General features: G+C 44.4%; 1 protein-coding gene across 3 annotated transcripts in view; it reads left to right on the plus strand.

Annotated features, from left to right (window-relative positions):
- Positions 1-17,280, plus strand: part of LOC126419351 (rabankyrin-5) — a 599,595-nt gene that overhangs the window by 321,387 nt on the left and 260,928 nt on the right. For all 3 annotated transcript variants that reach the window (XR_007575992.1, XM_050086537.1, XM_050086536.1), the window contains exons 12-14: positions 4,415-4,546; positions 6,444-6,564; positions 14,677-14,850. Coding sequence is in view for 2 of the 3 variants with exons in the window: in XM_050086537.1 (XP_049942494.1) it covers positions 4,415-4,546; positions 6,444-6,564; positions 14,677-14,850 (427 nt within the window). In the remaining variant the exon portion in view is untranslated. The remainder of the gene's footprint in view (positions 1-4,414; positions 4,547-6,443; positions 6,565-14,676; positions 14,851-17,280) is intronic.

Here is a 17,280-nt window from a genome sequence, read left to right on the forward strand (position 1 = left end):
ATTTGTGATTCATATAAACATGTTTGTTTGTAAAATGTAACTCTTTTTGCCTCAGATGTTTCATTTATAAATGGTGCCATCTCTATCATAAGGGTACTTTACAGTTTTCATAAGTGTTTGAAATGTAACAGGGAGTCAGTTGGCTCAGAGAGAGAGAGAGTGTGTGTGTGTGTGTGTGTGTGTGAGATTCACTACTGGAGATGCAAATGCCCTTCATTATTTTTTATTTACAGCCATTTCATCTTCTTGGCCACAGGTGTTGATACCTGCAATCTTGACAAGTGTGACAAATATGCCGCCAAAGTGTCTCCTAGTGCAGCTGCCCTAGCAGTGCTGTCCTTGTTAGTGACAGTGCATATCAAGCATCTGCTGGTGCTGTGTCAGGCTTTGTGGACATTTTGCGTGACTGAGAACTGACCCCATAGCAATCCCGGCCACGGTGTCTTCTGTTATTTCCCAGTGGAGGCAACCAAGTGATAGTAGGATAGTAGTACCCTGGAGATTGGATGGCTCCAGCTGGCTACAACAGGCTCCAGTGGTACAGGGCTGGGAAGACCTCTGTTCAATCCCTGTAATATGTGAAGGTGACTAGTAGAAAAAAGAAGAAGAAGAAGAAGACCCATGTTAGTGGCATAGTGCAGAACTATAAAGAGTGTGGGTGGTCAGCTTGCAGTGAAATGTTCAAGGCCCAAAGATAAAGTAGGCAGCTGCATCATAGGTATGTCATTGTCCTCATGGCAGCATCTGATACATGATAGGTGTCGTAACATAGCCTAACTGTCTGATGACTGGCTGGTTCTAGGGAGATAAATACTGCTATCAGAAGGTTGACTATGGAGAAAATATAGCACTTCCGCATTCCACCATCATCTGGAAGCTTCTTGGACAGTAGTAAGCATGTGAGGACTTGGTCATTGCTCACAGAAGTAGGTCAAAGTGCAGAAGTAGCTTGCTATTGAGGATGCCATGTCAGCATGGATCATTGACTGCAGTGGTCAGTGCACAGAACATGACACTGTGGCTACAGGCATCGTTCAATTAATTACATTTTTCCCTCATTTCCTATTTAAAAGTTGATTGCAACGAAAGTACTAGAATATTTACATTTATACACTCAGCAGTTTGCGCACTGTCTTAATTCATTTACTTGCTACGTGCTCCATTACAATATTTGTAATACTTACATGTATGTATTTTGTGTGTGTGGGGCAAGTGCGGGGGGTGTATGATGGTGGGGATAGTGGTGGTGAAAGCCAGCACCAGCACATATCCTACTCCTCATGAATAGCACCAAGGGGACCACCAAGCTTAACATCCCTACCCGACAGGCAAATCACCACCAACACTGTCCAATGCCATCTCTTCATGAGACACTGTGGAGACATTTGGTATCTAAACCAGGACATTGGGACAAAGTCTAATGATGAGGAAATGTACCACCACCTCTCCTCCCCTTGCTAGTCAAATACTAATGGTGGAAAATTTTTTTCCACCACCAGGATTCAAACCAGCTTACCATCTTATCAAGTGTCACCGCACGAGTGTGCATTTGTGATCTTGGACATGGAGGCATGTTTGCACTTTCCTATTGTACAATATTTTATATCTCAGCCATTAGGAAAATTTATTCACTACTGTAAGAAATCTGCAGTAGCCTTGCATTAGTTATGTTCACGAGACATTGTAACTGGGGAATCTATCCAGAACTTGCCTAACCTTCTGCTCTTATTACTCTTTATTAATTCCTCATGCTTATACAAATCGTTTTAATTTCTTTACTTCCACTTACATTATTAACATCAACATACGTCCCCCAATGTCAGCTCTTCTGCTTGGTCAGCTATTGTTGGTGGATCTAACCCTATTAGGAACATTGCTTCTGGAGGGACCTGGAGCAGTTCAGTTCATGACCATTGACTCATCTTGCATCCTCAATGTCTTGCATCCTCCGTGTCTTGCGTGTCAGAGCTTTGCTGTTTTGAGGCTATGCCACATGATGTGTAGGCAGTAAGATCTAACAAAACATTACCTTTGTGATCCCTTATTCTTGTTTTAAATCATTGGCACAGTACCATAGCTTAAACATATCTAAACGATCTAAGTAGTATCTGTTAACTAGTTCGCTGAGGGTCACATTATCCCCAAATTACATGTCCCTAATATTCCTGACTTATACTCAGTAACTGTGACTTAAAATCATACTGGATACTTACATTTAATTATTGACATATATGGTGCTCATATTGTTCTGAATTATCCTAAAACATTCACTCATATTGTCCTAAATTATCCTAAAACATTCACTCTGCTCTCTGAAATTCCTCTTTAAGAAAAACCTATGGGTATGCTGGCTTATTCTTAAAAATAACCTTAAGTTTTTGGAGAACATAAAGTTCCCCTCGCCTGAGCCAAGCATTTTCTCAGCACTGGCTGGTGTAATTTCCTTCCAAGTGATGTACCCAGCACACTACACCAAGTGATTTGGGACACACACTAATACTGTGCTGGTAAATTGCACTGTTTGCATATTACAAATGGTAACAGTTCATCCTTTGGTCCTTTTCTGAATACTACAATGGTATCTAATGCTGATATTATGGGAAAAGTAGGGAGTGGTCAAGCCCAAAGATGTAGGGAATCACATGAGTGGCATTAAGTTAAAATCCAAGCTGCTACTTAGGCGTAGCTTTAGTCCTCGGTGATTTTTCAGCACTCTTCATATGTATCGTCATGCAACCTTTTCCTCTTGTGGTAGTTCTTTTCATGAATTTTTTCCTTACATGGCCCTTGCTACACAAATGTGACAGGGTATCATGATTGTTTGGAGCAGGGGAGAGACCTCTGCCACAAAAGGCATAGTTGCACAAGGAGGTGGCAGCCCATGGATACAAACACACCCATTTTTACAATTATTCAGTCATCTTGGTCATAGGTGTTAATCTTTAAGACCTAAGCAGTGTATACTGTTCCCCCACTGATGCAGCTTAATGCCCCATGGATGTTTCATGTAACCGAGCCTATAGCCCATAGCAGACCTGGCCGGGGCATCTGCCATTGTCTCGGTGAATGTGGCCAAGTGAAGGTAGGGTGACCCAGCACACTAGAGGATGGATGGCTGCCACTGGCTGCATTAGGTGCCAGTGGCACAGGACCAGGGGACCTCAGTTCAGTCCCCGAAACGTGGGATGGTGGCTATATCCCAGCAAGTAGTTCCGTGATGGTGGCAGATTGTAGTGCTGCCAGAAGCGTGGGTGTTCAGGTAGCAGTCAATGGTTCGAGGCCCAGTAACAGTCTGTCAGTGGTACATCACTTTAATGGCAGCATGTGACATATGGTGGGTATTGTAAGATATCCCAACTCTCCGTGCTCTCCGTGATAACTGGCTTGCCCAAGAGTTATAAATACGGCTGTCGGGATACTTTCATCACATGGAAGCTTCTCAAAAGGTTGTCAGTGCCCAAGGGCTTGGTCATTACATGGGATCAGTACTGTCTTAGACCACAAATTTCTATATTCAAGTGAACTGAATAAACAGATTTGCAACCAGAGACTTTTTAGGTTTCCACATAACCTCAAACATTGGATTGCTGATATCTTCAGTGTGATCGTGTCACTCTTCAGCATCGACTTGGTCATTGCTTCATGGAAGGAGGTCAGAACACAGAAGTGGCTTGCTGCTGAATGAATGTTCTCTGTCAGCATGTGTCATTGATTGTGGCAGTCAGTGCCCAGAACACAACACTGTGGCTACGGGTAATATTTGATTCATTAGATCATTACAGAAAGAAGTCGGACATCTGTTATGTGTACCAACAATTGTTTCTCAATACAGCTGTCATTGATGTATATTTAGGTATGTAATGGTTATGCTGCTGGCGAAATCAGTGTCACTATTCTGTGGAATGTTCCTTGAATAGCTTCTCATGTGCAAAGTTAATTCGCCATCAGTGAATAATTCTATTATGTTCACCACAAGTTAAATTCAGATGTTCTGTTTTCTGATCCTTTAATTGTGACTGATTTTAAAACAGTAGAATCCTGTACTATATTATCACCAGGACCAATAAAACTCTACTCTACACTACTCTATACTTTCTTCTCAGGGCCCATGCCAGTATTTGTGTGTTAAATCATTTGATGAGCTATTCACAACTATTAAATAACTTCAGTAAATATTGCCTTGTTTTATTATTTCCAAGACCATTTTTGTAACATACTTTCATGAGATTTTATGTATTTTTCCTCATCCTCCTCCTCACTTTCTTTTGCTCCCTTTTCTTCTTAGATTAAGAGGTAGGTGTGTGTGTGTGTGTGTGTGTGTGTGTGTGTGTGTGTGTGTGTGTGTGTGTGTGGGCGCGCGCGCGCGCGTGCAAAGCTGAAGTTTGTATTAATATCGCCTTTATTTTTTGTATAGTGGCTTTGTCGGGACGAAAGGAACAGAAGGGGATAGCTCCAGATTTGAACCTGAAGGACTCTTCTGGTAATACTCCTCTTTCATTGGCTTTGAGTAATGGTATGGAGCATTTCGTACCCACTCTTATAGAAGGTTAGTTGTTTCTAATTTATTTATCATTATTGATAATAACTAAAGAGATTTGAGCTCAAATTGTTGAGTTCTGCACATGCAATAATTTTCTCACTTTCCTTTTGGAATTTCTCCAACTTGGTTGCATCGTCCTTCTCCTAACTGTGTCCATTTGTCAACTGAATTCCAAAGAGTAGCCATCAGTTCTGGAAACACTAATAATTTTGCACATCACTGTTCACTCGAGTACTATGAAACATATGGGTGATTCTTTACAGATTTAAAGAAAGAAAAACAAGTGGATCACAACAAATCTCTGAGAAGAAAAAGAGATTACTTCATGAAATATGTAGGCAGCACACCCATACCCCAGAATTTGATTTCTGTTTCAAGCATTATAAAAATATTTTAACTTAAGTCATGAAACAAGCACAAAGAAAGGCAAATAATTCCTTCATAGCATATGCTCCAAATAAAATGAAAGATATTTGGGACATTGTAAGACAGGAAACAGGAATAAAACAGAGAAAATACCATAACATCGAACTCAATTAAAACTCACCTGTAATGTCTGATCCCCAGCACATATCAAATAATTGTAACTCATATATACCAAGATATATACCAAGATGGCCACCAAGTGAGAGCACAGGTATTTTCTTTGTTCGCTAAAAGAACTTATTTAAGAGGAAATAGTGTCAAATTTAAATTTTGCTTTGTTTTGTATTCTTGCTGTAGTGTCCGTTCTTGTCACGCAACTAAATATTAGCTTCCCAGCAATGCTTGGTCTTGAAAAAACTTGTTCTTCTGCTGAAGTCCTGATAATCGTGACATAACCCGAAATTTTGTGTGACATAAACACAAAAAATTCTATTCAAGTTTTCTTGATAGTGCAAAATTCGTTTAAAGAATACTGCTACTAGTTTCATCAGTGTCTATTGTCACAATAAAAGGGTAATTAAACATTTCTAAATTGTATTTAACTAACACATTTCATATTGTTTACTAGTCAGATAGATGTGATCTAGGCCTAAATTTTCCAAGCTATAAATGTTTAAAAATCTGACCAAACATGCCTGAGAATATAAATTCTCTAAAAGCAAATCAATTACAAACTCTTTCTTCTGTCATTGTATCTCTAAATCAGTACAAAAAAACCAACCACCACACATAAGACCTTTGTGTCGTTTTTTGTTTACACACAGCCAATCTCGCGTCCTTGACAAATTTAAAACATTTTTTAAACTTAATTATTCTTTCGCAACTGATCATGCATGAGAAATGTGGGAGCTGTCGTAGGGTAGTGAGTAGAGGAATTTGTTGTGCAGTGGAGAGAATGTTGGGAGAACAGAAGAGGCTCTCTGCTGGAACTGCAGAGTATGCAGTAGAAACATTTTGATTGGGGAATAGGAAAGGAAAATCTGTGCCCTTGAGGCACAGTTGGAGGAAGCAAGGAAAGAACTCATAAGGATCAAGGGAGATAGGGGGGAGGAGGGTGGTTGGGAACTGGCAGCTGGTAGGAGGATAGGAAGAAACAGAACACGATCTGGCAGTTTTATCAACAACACAGAAAACAGGTATCAACCACTGCCAGAGTTAAGTGAAGTAAAGCCTCAGGTAGAATGAGGATCAGGAAATGTGCAGCACACTTGAACCGAGGTCAAGAAGCCTAGGAATGTACAAAGTGCTAGGAAGAAGAAAGTAATAACTGGCTTGCATACATTCAAAATTCCAGTGCGTGACTACTTGCTACAGAATGGCTTATATTGCTATATACTCTAAACAGTATAACAGTTTCCATTCAAAATTTATTGCGGTTATTTAACTCATCCTATATAACTATGTACTGCTGTACAATTTATGATTCACTAACTATGCAATACAATAATGGTTTTGTTTCTGTTAATTATATTGACAGGAGGAGCTGATGTCAATGTTCGCAATGGTAAAGGTCAAACATTGCTTCACCAAGCTATTTTGAAGCAGGATACACATACAGCATTATTCCTTCTTGACCAAGGTGCTGATATGAATGCTGTGTAAGTTTGTATTGAACTTCTATCATTTGTATCACTATCATGTCTTGTGGTTATTCTCAAAACAAAAAAGAAGAAAATTATTTTTAACTAGAACTACAATTAAAATATGCAGACTCACTACAAGATAATTTTGCAAATAAAACAGTTTTCGCCATTATTAGAAAATATGCTTGCATGCAGAAACATTTAACATGGAAGCAAAAAACATGTACACTCATAAGATGATAATATTTCTCAAGTTCCTCATGCCTTTGTATGTTTAAAGCACTGTTGTGATGATGAATATGCATCTATTTACTATTCAAACAGTTATTTAACCTCAGTATGGAGGTCTTTTGTTGTGAAAAATGCACAGCATATTCATAATTCTGATGATTTCATAGAAAGGCTTAGGACACTTACACAGTGAGGGCATACCCTGCTACCCACCAATTTAAATATGTCTTTATGTACTAGTTTCCTTACAGTAGCACTGTCCATGCAGGCGAGGTGGTTTGCATGCTCTGGATCCTGAGGGCTATGCCGGTGGTAGCTTAGCTACCAGCGGGGTCACCCATACCGGATTGGCCAAGGGGGAGGAGCCAGACGAAGTGTGTTCCACAATAGCCCACTGGTCCTTTTCACCTGTCCTTACCCTGTCCTTTTCCTACCATCTCAAATCATAATAAAGGGTAGGGGAGACTTTTAGGCGTAGGGAAGTCAGTTGCCGTATGGGAGTAAACCCTTACAAGAAAATTAGGCAATCTGGTGGCTCTTAGGTGGCAGCCCCATCACCAGACTAGGGAGCTGTGTGCCAATCACTGGCACTCCCAAAAACAAATGATTAAAGAAACAGCAGAAAAGAACAACCGGACGCACTCAAGTATGATGAACTTTGGCATGAAAAGGACAACGAAAATAGATTTCTGGAATATTGGAACATTGAGAGAAGCCAGCAGACTGAAAAAAGGAGATGACGAGTTACAGGTTGGACATTCTCGGACTTAGTGAGGTGAGATGGCTAGATTTTGGAGAAATCCAAACACAAGTTGGATACACCTATTTATACTACTCTGGACCCACTGGAGAGTATGCAGAGCACAGAAATGGAGCAAAAAAGAGCCTTATGGAATGAAAACCGGTTTCAGAAAGACTACTGACAGCAAGTTTTAAGACAAACTTTTGAAATGTCTCAGTCATCCAATGCTGTGCTCCTACAGAAACCTCTGATACTGAACAGAAGAAAAGAATTTTACCTCTCCTTAAGTGACACCATTAAGAGTACCAGTAAGAGAGACGTCTTGATTATTATGGGAGACCTAAATGCAAAAATTGGAAAGAACAATGAAGGTCTGGAGCATGTAAAGGGAATCCATGGTATTGGAGAAATGAATGAAAATGGGGATATGTTTTCAGATTTCTGTGCCAGTCATAATTTGGTGATTGGAGGTACATTATTCCCACACAAGAACTGCCATAAGGTTACATGGGTACCCCCTGTTCACAGAACGGAAAACCAAGTTGATCATATAGCGCTAAGCAAAAAATTTAGAAGGTTGCTGATGAAAGTGAGAAATAAACGTGGGGCTGATGTTGGCAGTGATCACCGCCTTATTGTTGCAAGTTTCAGACTAAAAATCATGGCTAAAAATAGAAAGTTCAAACAAGGGAACAAAAAATATGATGTGGGAAAACTTAGAATAAAGCAAAACAAGAAGCTTTCTGTATTGAGCTAAGGAACTGCTATGAGGCACTCCAAGAAGCACAACAAAATGATGAAAATAGTGTCGATGATACATGGACTCAGATTAAGGACGTCTATTGCAATGTGAGCAAATGGGTCCTTGGCTTTAAAAAGCATTTCAAGAAAGATTGGATGTCTGAGTGTACGTGGAATTTGATCAGCTGTAGGAAGGAGATTAAACAAAATTAAATATGAGTAAAACAAGACAACAGAAAACTTGAATGCAAGCTGAGTATGCAGCTACTGACTCTCAAATACAGAGAAGTGTGAGGAATGAGAAGAGAAAGTGGATGGATGAGCAAGCTCTGAGAGCAGAGACAGCCGCAGCAAGAGGTGATACTAAAGAACTGTACCGCATCACTAGAATGTTTTCAAAAAAGGTTTCAACAAGAACAGACTTCTGAAAAGCAAGGAGGGTCGATTGTTGACGACAGAAGAAGACCATCTTAGAAGATGGAGAGATCATTTTTCTGAAGTCTTAAACAGAGAGCAAACTGAAGAGAGGGAGAGGCAATGAAATTTTCCAGATGCCAGTGACAGAATCAATGTAAACACACCAACTAAGACTGAAATTATAATAGCTCTCAAACAGATGAAGAAGGGGAATGCTCCAGGAATGGATAATATTGCACCTGAGGTGCAAAAAAGCAGACATTGACACCACTATAAATCTACTGCATCCATTGTTTGAGAAGATATTGTCAGATGAGAAAATACCAAAAGATTGGAAAGAAGGGCTGATTATTAAGTTGCCAAAGAAAGGGGATACTACCAATTGTAATTACTGGTGAGGTATCACCTTCCTATCTGTACCAAGTAAAGTACTCTGTAGATTGATGCTAAATCGTATGAAGGACTCACTCGAGGCACAACTAAGAAAAGAACAAGCTGGGTTTAGAGAGCACAGAAGTTGTGTCGATCTCGTCAACACACTGTGTATAATACTTGAGCAGAGTGCAGAATGGCAGAAAACACTCTACCTTACATTTATTGATTTTGAAAAGGTGTTTGACTCTCTTAATAGGAGAGTTATGTGTCATACCTTGGAAGAATATGGAATATCATCAAAGATAATAAATATTATTAAAGCCATGTATGATGGATATGAATGTCGGGTGCTACACAGTGGGAAACTTACTGAATCTGTCCAAACAAATGCTGGGTGAGGCAGGGATGTATTCTGTCAGCTACCTTTTCCTTGTTGGTACTGGAAAGTGTAATGAAAAGAGTTGTTGATGGTAGGAGAAGAAGTATTCAGTGGGGAATGCAAGACAGGCTTGAAGATCTTGACTTTGCTGATGATATCTGTCTGCTCTCGCAAAGATTGCGTGATATGGAAGAAAAGTTGGAAAGACTGAAAGAGGAATCAGAAATTGCAGGAATTAAAATAAATGTTCAGAAAACTAAGAAAATGAGAATGCAATCTGAAAAACAAGCGAAGCTAACAGTGTATGGAAAGGAATTGGAACAAGTAGACTTCTTTGTACATCTAGGAAGTACTGCCTGTAAAGATGGAAGGGTCGAGGAGGATGTAAAGAGTCATATACGGAAAGCAAATGGAGCCTTTGTACAACTGTACCCTGTCTGGCGTAATAAGAACATCTCGAGACAAACAAAGCTGCGCTTGTTCAATAGCAACATAAAGTCAGTCAGTCCTGTATAGTTATGAAACATGGAAGGTAACAAACATGATTGTAAACCAGCTGCAAGCCTTCATAAACCAGTGTCTTCAGCAAATTATAATTGTGAGGTGTCCAGGTGTTACATCAAATGGCGAATTGTGGGAGATGACAAACCAGTGACCAATCCGCGAACAAGTAAACGAAAGAAAATGGAGGTGGATTGGTCACACATTACGCAAACAACAAGGAGCTGTTGAAAAGGCAGCACTGGATTGGAACCAACAAGGAACACACATACGTGGCTGCCCGAAAAGAGTGGTTGACGAAGCAGCTCTGAAAGCTGGCAAAACATAGAGTGAAGTGAAATGTTTGGCTGCCTTATGATCCAACAGGAAATAAGTCAAGTCAGTCATGTACTAGTTTGGGGGAGAGGGGGGGTGGGGTTACATGCAAATAACTCCTACAAAAAGGTTTGTCACATGCTTGTGTCCTTGCAAAATCAAAGTCAAAAGCAATGCTGTGAGATCCATTTGCAACCGGACGGAATTGTTAAAAACCTTAAAAGTAAATCAATTGTTTTATACATAACTTAAGAAAGCTAACGAATTCCCTGATTTCTATCTGCTGTAAATATATTTGGGGAGGAAGGCCATTATTAATGGAGTGATGACCAAGTGGTAGAAAGTCAGCAGTCAGATCAGGCAGTAACCGTGCGACTGTGACTCGATCCCTGGATCAATTCACACTTGTTGTACAGTTTTTTATGCTTCACTGAGAGAATGTATATAGTGTTATTAAAATTAAATAACCTACACTGGGGGGAAAAGAGTTGAATTTCTAACTCAGCTGCAAACCTTTGATACATTTGATACTTGGTACACCCCCTCCTCCCCCAACCTCGCCCCTCCTCCCCCAACCTCGCCCCTCCTCCCCCAACCTCGCCCCTCCTCCCCCAACCTCGCCCCTCCTCCCCCAACCTCGCCCCTCCTCCCCCAACCTCGCCCCTCCTCCCCCAACCTCGCCCCTCCTCCCCCAACCTCGCCCCTCCTCCCCCAACCTCGCCCCTCCTCCCCCAACCTCACCCCTCCTCCCCCAACCTCGCCCCTCCTCCCCCAACCTCGCCCCTCCTCCCCCCAACCTCGCCCCTCCTCCCCCCAACCTCGCCCCTCCTCCCCCCAACCTCGCCCCTCCTCCCCCCAACCTCGCCCCTCCTCCCCCCAACCTCGCCCCTCCTCCCCCCAACCTCGCCCCTCCTCCCCCCAACCTCGCCCCTCCTCCCCCAACCTCGCCCCTCCTCCCCCAACCTCGCCCCTCCTCCCCCACCTCCCCCGTCCTCCTCCCCCACCTCCCCCGTCCTCCTCCCCCACCTCCCCCGTCCTCCTCCCCCAACCTCGCCCCTCCTCCCCCAACCTCGCCCCTCCTCCCCCACCTCCCCCGTCCTCCTCCCCCACCTCCCCCGTCCTCCTCCCCCACCTCCCCCGTCCTCCTCCCCCACCTCCCCCGTCCTCCTCCCCCACCTCCCCCGTCCTCCTCCCCCACCTCCCCCGTCCTCCTCCCCCACCTCCCCCGTCCTCCTCCCCCACCTCCCCCGTCCTCCTCCCCCACCTCCCCCGTCCTCCTCCCCCACCTCCCCCGTCCTCCTCCCCCACCTCCCCCGTCCTCCTCCCCCACCTCACCCGTCCTCCTCCCCCACCTCCCCCGTCCTCCTCCCCCACCTCCCCCGTCCTCCTCCCCCACCTCCCCCGTCCTCCTCCCCCGTCCTCCCCCGTCCTCCTCCCCCACCTCACCCGTCCTCCTCCCCCACCTCCCCCGTCCTCCTCCCCCACCTCCCCCGTCCTCCTCCCCCACCTCCCCCGTCCTCCTCCCCCGTCCTCCCCCGTCCTCCTCCCCCGTCCTCCCCCGTCCTCCTCCCCCGTCCTCCCCCGTCCTCCTCCCCCGTCCTCCCCCGTCCTCCTCCCCCGTCCTCCCCCGTCCTCCTCCCCCTCCTACCCCCTCCCTCTCCTCCTCCCCCCCTCCTCCCCCAACCTCGCCCCTCCTCCCCCAACCTCGCCCCTCCTCCCCCAACCTCGCCCCTCCTCCCCCAACCTCGCCCCTCCTCCCCCAACCTCGCCCCTCCTCCCCCAACCTCGCCCCTCCTCCCCCAACCTCGCCCCTCCTCCCCCAACCTCGCCCCTCCTCCCCCAACCTCGCCCCTCCTCCCCCAACCTCGCCCCTCCTCCCCCAACCTCGCCCCTCCTCCCCCAACCTCGCCCCTCCTCCCCCAACCTCGCCCCTCCTCCCCCAACCTCGCCCCTCCTCCCCCAACCTCGCCCCTCCTCCCCCAACCTCGCCCCTCCTCCCCCAACCTCCACCCTCTGCCCCCAACCTCGCCCCTCCTCCCCCTCCTCCCACTCCTCCTCTTCCCCCCTCCTCCCACTCCTCCCCCTCCCCCTCATTCACCTCCTCCTCGCCCCTCCTCCCCCAACCTCGCCCCTCCTCCCCCAACCTCGCCCCTCCTACCCCAACCTCGCCCCTCCTACCCCAACCTCGCCCCTCCTACCCCAACCTCGCCCCTCCTACCCCAACCTCGCCCCTCCTACCCCAACCTCGCCCCTCCTACCCCAACCTGGCCCCTCCTACCCCAACCTGGCCCCTCCTACCCCAACCTCGCCCCTCCTACCCCAACCTGGCCCCTCCTACCCCAACCTCGCCCCTCCTCCCCCAACCTCGCCCCTCCTCCCCCTACCTCGCCCCTCCTCCCCCAATCTCGCCCCTCCTCCCCCAACCTCGCCCCTCCTCCCCCCTCCCTCCCCCCTACTCCCCCCAACCACGCCCCTCCTCCCCCCCTCCCTCCCCCGTACTCCCCCCAACCACGCCCCTCCTCCCCCAACCTCGCCCCTCCTCCCCCCTCCCTCCCCCCTACTCCCCCCAACCACGCCCCTCCTCCCCCAACCTCGCCCCTCCTCCCCCCTCCCTCCCCCCTACTCCCCCCAACCACGCCCCTCCTCCCCCAACCTCCCCGTCCTCCTCCTCACCCCTCCTCCCCGTCCTCCCCCTCCTCCTCCTCCCCCCTCCACCTCCCCCTCCTCCTTCCCCCTCCTCCTCCTCCCCCTCCTCCTCCCCCCTCCCCCCTCCCCCCTCCCCCCTCCCCCCTCCTCCTCCCCCTCCTCCTCCCCCTCCTCCTCCCCCTCCTCCTCCCCCTCCTCCCCTCCTCGTCCCCCTCCTCCCCTCGTCCCCCTCCTCCCCCTCCTCCCCCTCCTCCCCCTCCTCCTCCCCCTCCTCCTCCCCTCCTCCTCCTCCTCCCCCTCCTCCTCCCCCTCCTCCCCCAACCTCGCCCAACCTCCCCCCTCCTCCCCCAACCTCCCCCCTCCTCCTCCAACCTCGCCCAACCTCCCCCCTCCTCCTCCAACCTCCCCCCTCCTCCTCCAACCTCCCCCCTCCTCCCTCATCCATTTATCAAGCCACAATGTTTTTAAAGTGTGGGATTATTAATACTCCTCATTTTCGTTGAAAATTGTTAAGAGTCGTTCTTTTGCCAGTGAATATTTATTATTTTCATCACTGGTTAACAGATCCCAGATGTTTTAGACATATTTTTTGGTTCAAGCTGGTCCAGCAGGTAATTGAACTTACTTGCTTCTGTTGCTACAGCAGTGATTGTAAACTGAGCTTCGACTTCGCCAAACCGAATATCTTTCTACCCAAGTGGGAGGAAGCTTTACGCTTACCTTATTAATTTCCAGAGTACTCACAGGATTGCGCTCGTCAAGTCCACTTCCTGTCGTCATTTTGAGTATTTTTATTAAACATTGTCTGTGACAAATTCCAGCAGATTGCACGTTGGCAATTCGCTGATAATTATGTTACAGGGTTTTTTTGTTGCCTCGCTGATCACGTGGGGGTCACCACTTATTGGTGGTGTCTAAGGTAAGCACACACAAATAGGAAATTACAACTTCTTTATTATATAATTTTATAACGCATGAATCAGTGTGTTACTTAGACGACGATACATTTACAACTCTCTAAAACAAGACAATCTTCTTCTGTTTCCTGTAACATTGCAGAACATATATCTCTGAAGCCAACCTCATCGATTTCAAAACACTCAATAACACACACTGAAACACCATATGGCAGAGCACCTGCTCCCACAGACATTATGCCATAAAGTGAACTGAAAAGGAAATAAAGCCAAAATATTTCAAACAATGAAAAATCGAGGATGGGATGTAATTGATTAAATGGAATTGTTACAAACTAATATATTTGACTGACAAGGTGATAACCTCAACGGTCTGAGGACTGCAACAACATGTGTTGGAGTTGTGCAACCAGAGCCAAATGGTTACTCATCACCAGAGTCAGATGATTCTTAGGATGACAGAATGTAGGATTCGATTGGGGGAAAAGAGGAATATTGTGGAGTAGTTTTTGTGTGCGCATGGAGAAACTATGTTCACTGAGAACTTGTGAGTTGCATTGGACTGTTCTTTTTTTTCCATTGTTGGAGTGTGTAACTGTGAAAGTAATAGATAATATACAGAAAATTCAGACCTGGTGTTTTCCTATGATGATGATGATGATGATGATACAATCAAAAAAGTGCATCCAACATCATATTGACAATACTTTTATGTTGTTGTTCTAATTATTAAATGTTTTTAAGATTTCCTTCAATTTCAGGTTATTATCTTAAAATACTATAGCAATTTTTTTTTCTTGTTCTTCAAATCAAATGAGTTGATGGGAATGACTATTTAGCTGTGTTTTTTTATTTCTATGTAGTACACAAGAGAATGAAACTTCACTTCAGCTGGCAATCCAGAGTCACTTGACTCGCGTAGTGGAATCTCTTTGTCAGCGTGGTGTGGACATGTCTGTGCCAGATGCCAGTGGAAACTGTCCTCTTTGGGCAGCACTTGCAACCGGACAGGATGACATTGCCTCTGTTCTTGTTAGGTATGTGTAGTATAAACATATGTAAGTGAATGTAGTTTCGAGATATTTAAGAATTTAGTGCATCGTTAAGTATCTTTAAGTAGCGTTCATGATACACAGTCATAATGCTTTTGTTAGCCCTCTTCCAAAAGAATGTAAAAGTATCTTGAGAGGACATCAGTCCAACCATTTTAGGGTAGTATATGAAAATCTCTCTTAAGTCTCTTCACAGGATAATATTTTTGTGTAACACAAAATATCTGCAACAAAATTTCCTAGTTCTGTGACCAATGAAAGTGCATTTTTTGTACCATATTCAGAAATATGATCAGAGGCGCCTGTGAATGAACTTCCATTTTCCTTTGTGTTAACAACAGTATCTGCTAAACAAGTCAAATATACTGCACATAACCATAGCTTGTTTCAATAAAATGCTAATTTATTGTATTGTATCTCCTAAAAAGAGTAGGCCCCAACGTTATCTACTTTGTTGAACGAGTTTACTAAATCATGTGTACATATACAAGTTGAACCTGACCATTCTGACACATTTTATGTGGATTTCAGAGGCACAATACCTCCTCCATTATCAACCTCCCATCCCATTTCACCTTTTGTTTTGGTGTTGTTTTCTGACAACTTCAGGGGTGAAATAACAGTTTAACAGTAAATGTAAGTGTATTTGGTAACAAGACACCAAATAATTATAAGAAACAGAATTAAACAAACAAGTAGCATAGTTCTGCAAGACTGAAAACAAGTCCTTTCTGAATGAAGGACATGCATGATCAGCAATGGCTAGCCATTCGAGTTTCCAAAGATTAAGGCCATTTTGACACTTTTGGCTCAACTAATTTTTTGTAATCAAAGTTTCCTCATGTCAGCATTTGTTCTTGCATTGGCTGAAGTTACAATACAGTGTAGTGATATGGACATTATAGTGCTATGTGGTGGAGAGTTTTGTTTTCATTATTGTGTTATCCAGTGACTGTGAAATATACATAGAACTTTGATGATGGCCATTCGTGAAATCGGTATTAAGTGAATGATTTGGAGAGAGGGAGATATGTTTAAAAAACATTTGAACAGTCTAAGGTAGCAAAATTATCTTAATTTTCAAAAAATGTACTGCAAATGGCCACTCAGTCCAGGGAAAGTAATGTAGTCATATGACTGACCACGTAAATATCAAAATGTTCTCGCTGCTACTGATCATAGTGCTTGATGGTGTTGCATAGAACATGAAGAAACTGAAATAGTTTGCGAATAATAATGATGAGTCTCTCCCAGGGGACACCACCTTACACAAGATGGCCACCGAGTGAGATCATAGGTATTTTATTCGTCCGCTAATAGAACTTATTTAAGAAGAAATAGTGTCAAATTTAAATTTTCTTTGTTTTGTATTCTTGCTGTAGTGTCCGTTGTTGTCACACAACTGAATATTAGCCTCCCAGCAGTGCTTGTTCTTGAAAAAACTTGTTCTTTTGCTGAAGTCCCGATAATTGTGACATAACCCGAAATTTCGTATGACATAATCACAAAAAATTCTATTCAAGTTTCCTTCATAGTGCAAAAATCGTTTAAAAAATACTGCTACCAGTTTCATCAGTGTCTATTGTCGCTATAAAAATGTAATTAAACATTTCTGAATTGTATTTAACTTAGACATTTCGTACTGTTTACTAGTTAGATAGAAGCGATCTAGGCCTAAATATTCCAAGTTATAAACATTTAAAAACCGGACCAAACACACCTGAGAACATAAATTCTCTAAAAGCAAATTAATTACAAACTCATTCTTATGTTATTGTATCTCTAAATCAGTACAAAAAAACCAACCACCGCACACAAGACCTTTGTGTCGTTTTTTGTTTACACACATGGCCAATCTCGCATCCTTGACCAATTTAAAACATTTTTTAAACTTAATTGTTCTTTTGCAACTGACCATGAGTGAGAAATGTGGGAGCTGTTGTAGGGTATTGAGTAGAGGGATTTGTTGCCCATCTTTTAGGATATTTTCACCGGGGGGGGGGGGGGGGGGGGGGGGTGCAGTGGAGAGAATGTTGGGAGAACAGAAGAGGCGCTCTCCTGGAACTGCAGAGTATGGTAGAAACATTTTGATTGGGGAACAGGAAAAGAAAATCTGTGCCCTTGAGGCACAGTTGGAGGAAGCAAGGAAGGAACTCGTAAGGATCAAGGGCGATAGGGGGGGAGGAGGGTGTTTGGGAACTGGCAGCTGGTAGGAGGATAGGAAGAAACAGAACACGATCTGACAGTTTTATCAACAACACGAAAAACAGGTGTCTACCACTGCCAGAGTTAAGAGGAGAAGAGCCTCAGGTAGAATGAGGATCAGGAAATGTGCAGTACACTTCAACCAAAGCTAAGAAGCCTAGGAATCTACAAAGTGCTAGGAAGAAGAAAGTGCTGCTGCTAGGTAGTAGC

This window comes from Schistocerca serialis, chromosome 9 (assembly GCF_023864345.2).
Source record: "Schistocerca serialis cubense isolate TAMUIC-IGC-003099 chromosome 9, iqSchSeri2.2, whole genome shotgun sequence".
Taxonomy (NCBI): domain Eukaryota; kingdom Metazoa; phylum Arthropoda; class Insecta; order Orthoptera; family Acrididae; genus Schistocerca; species Schistocerca serialis.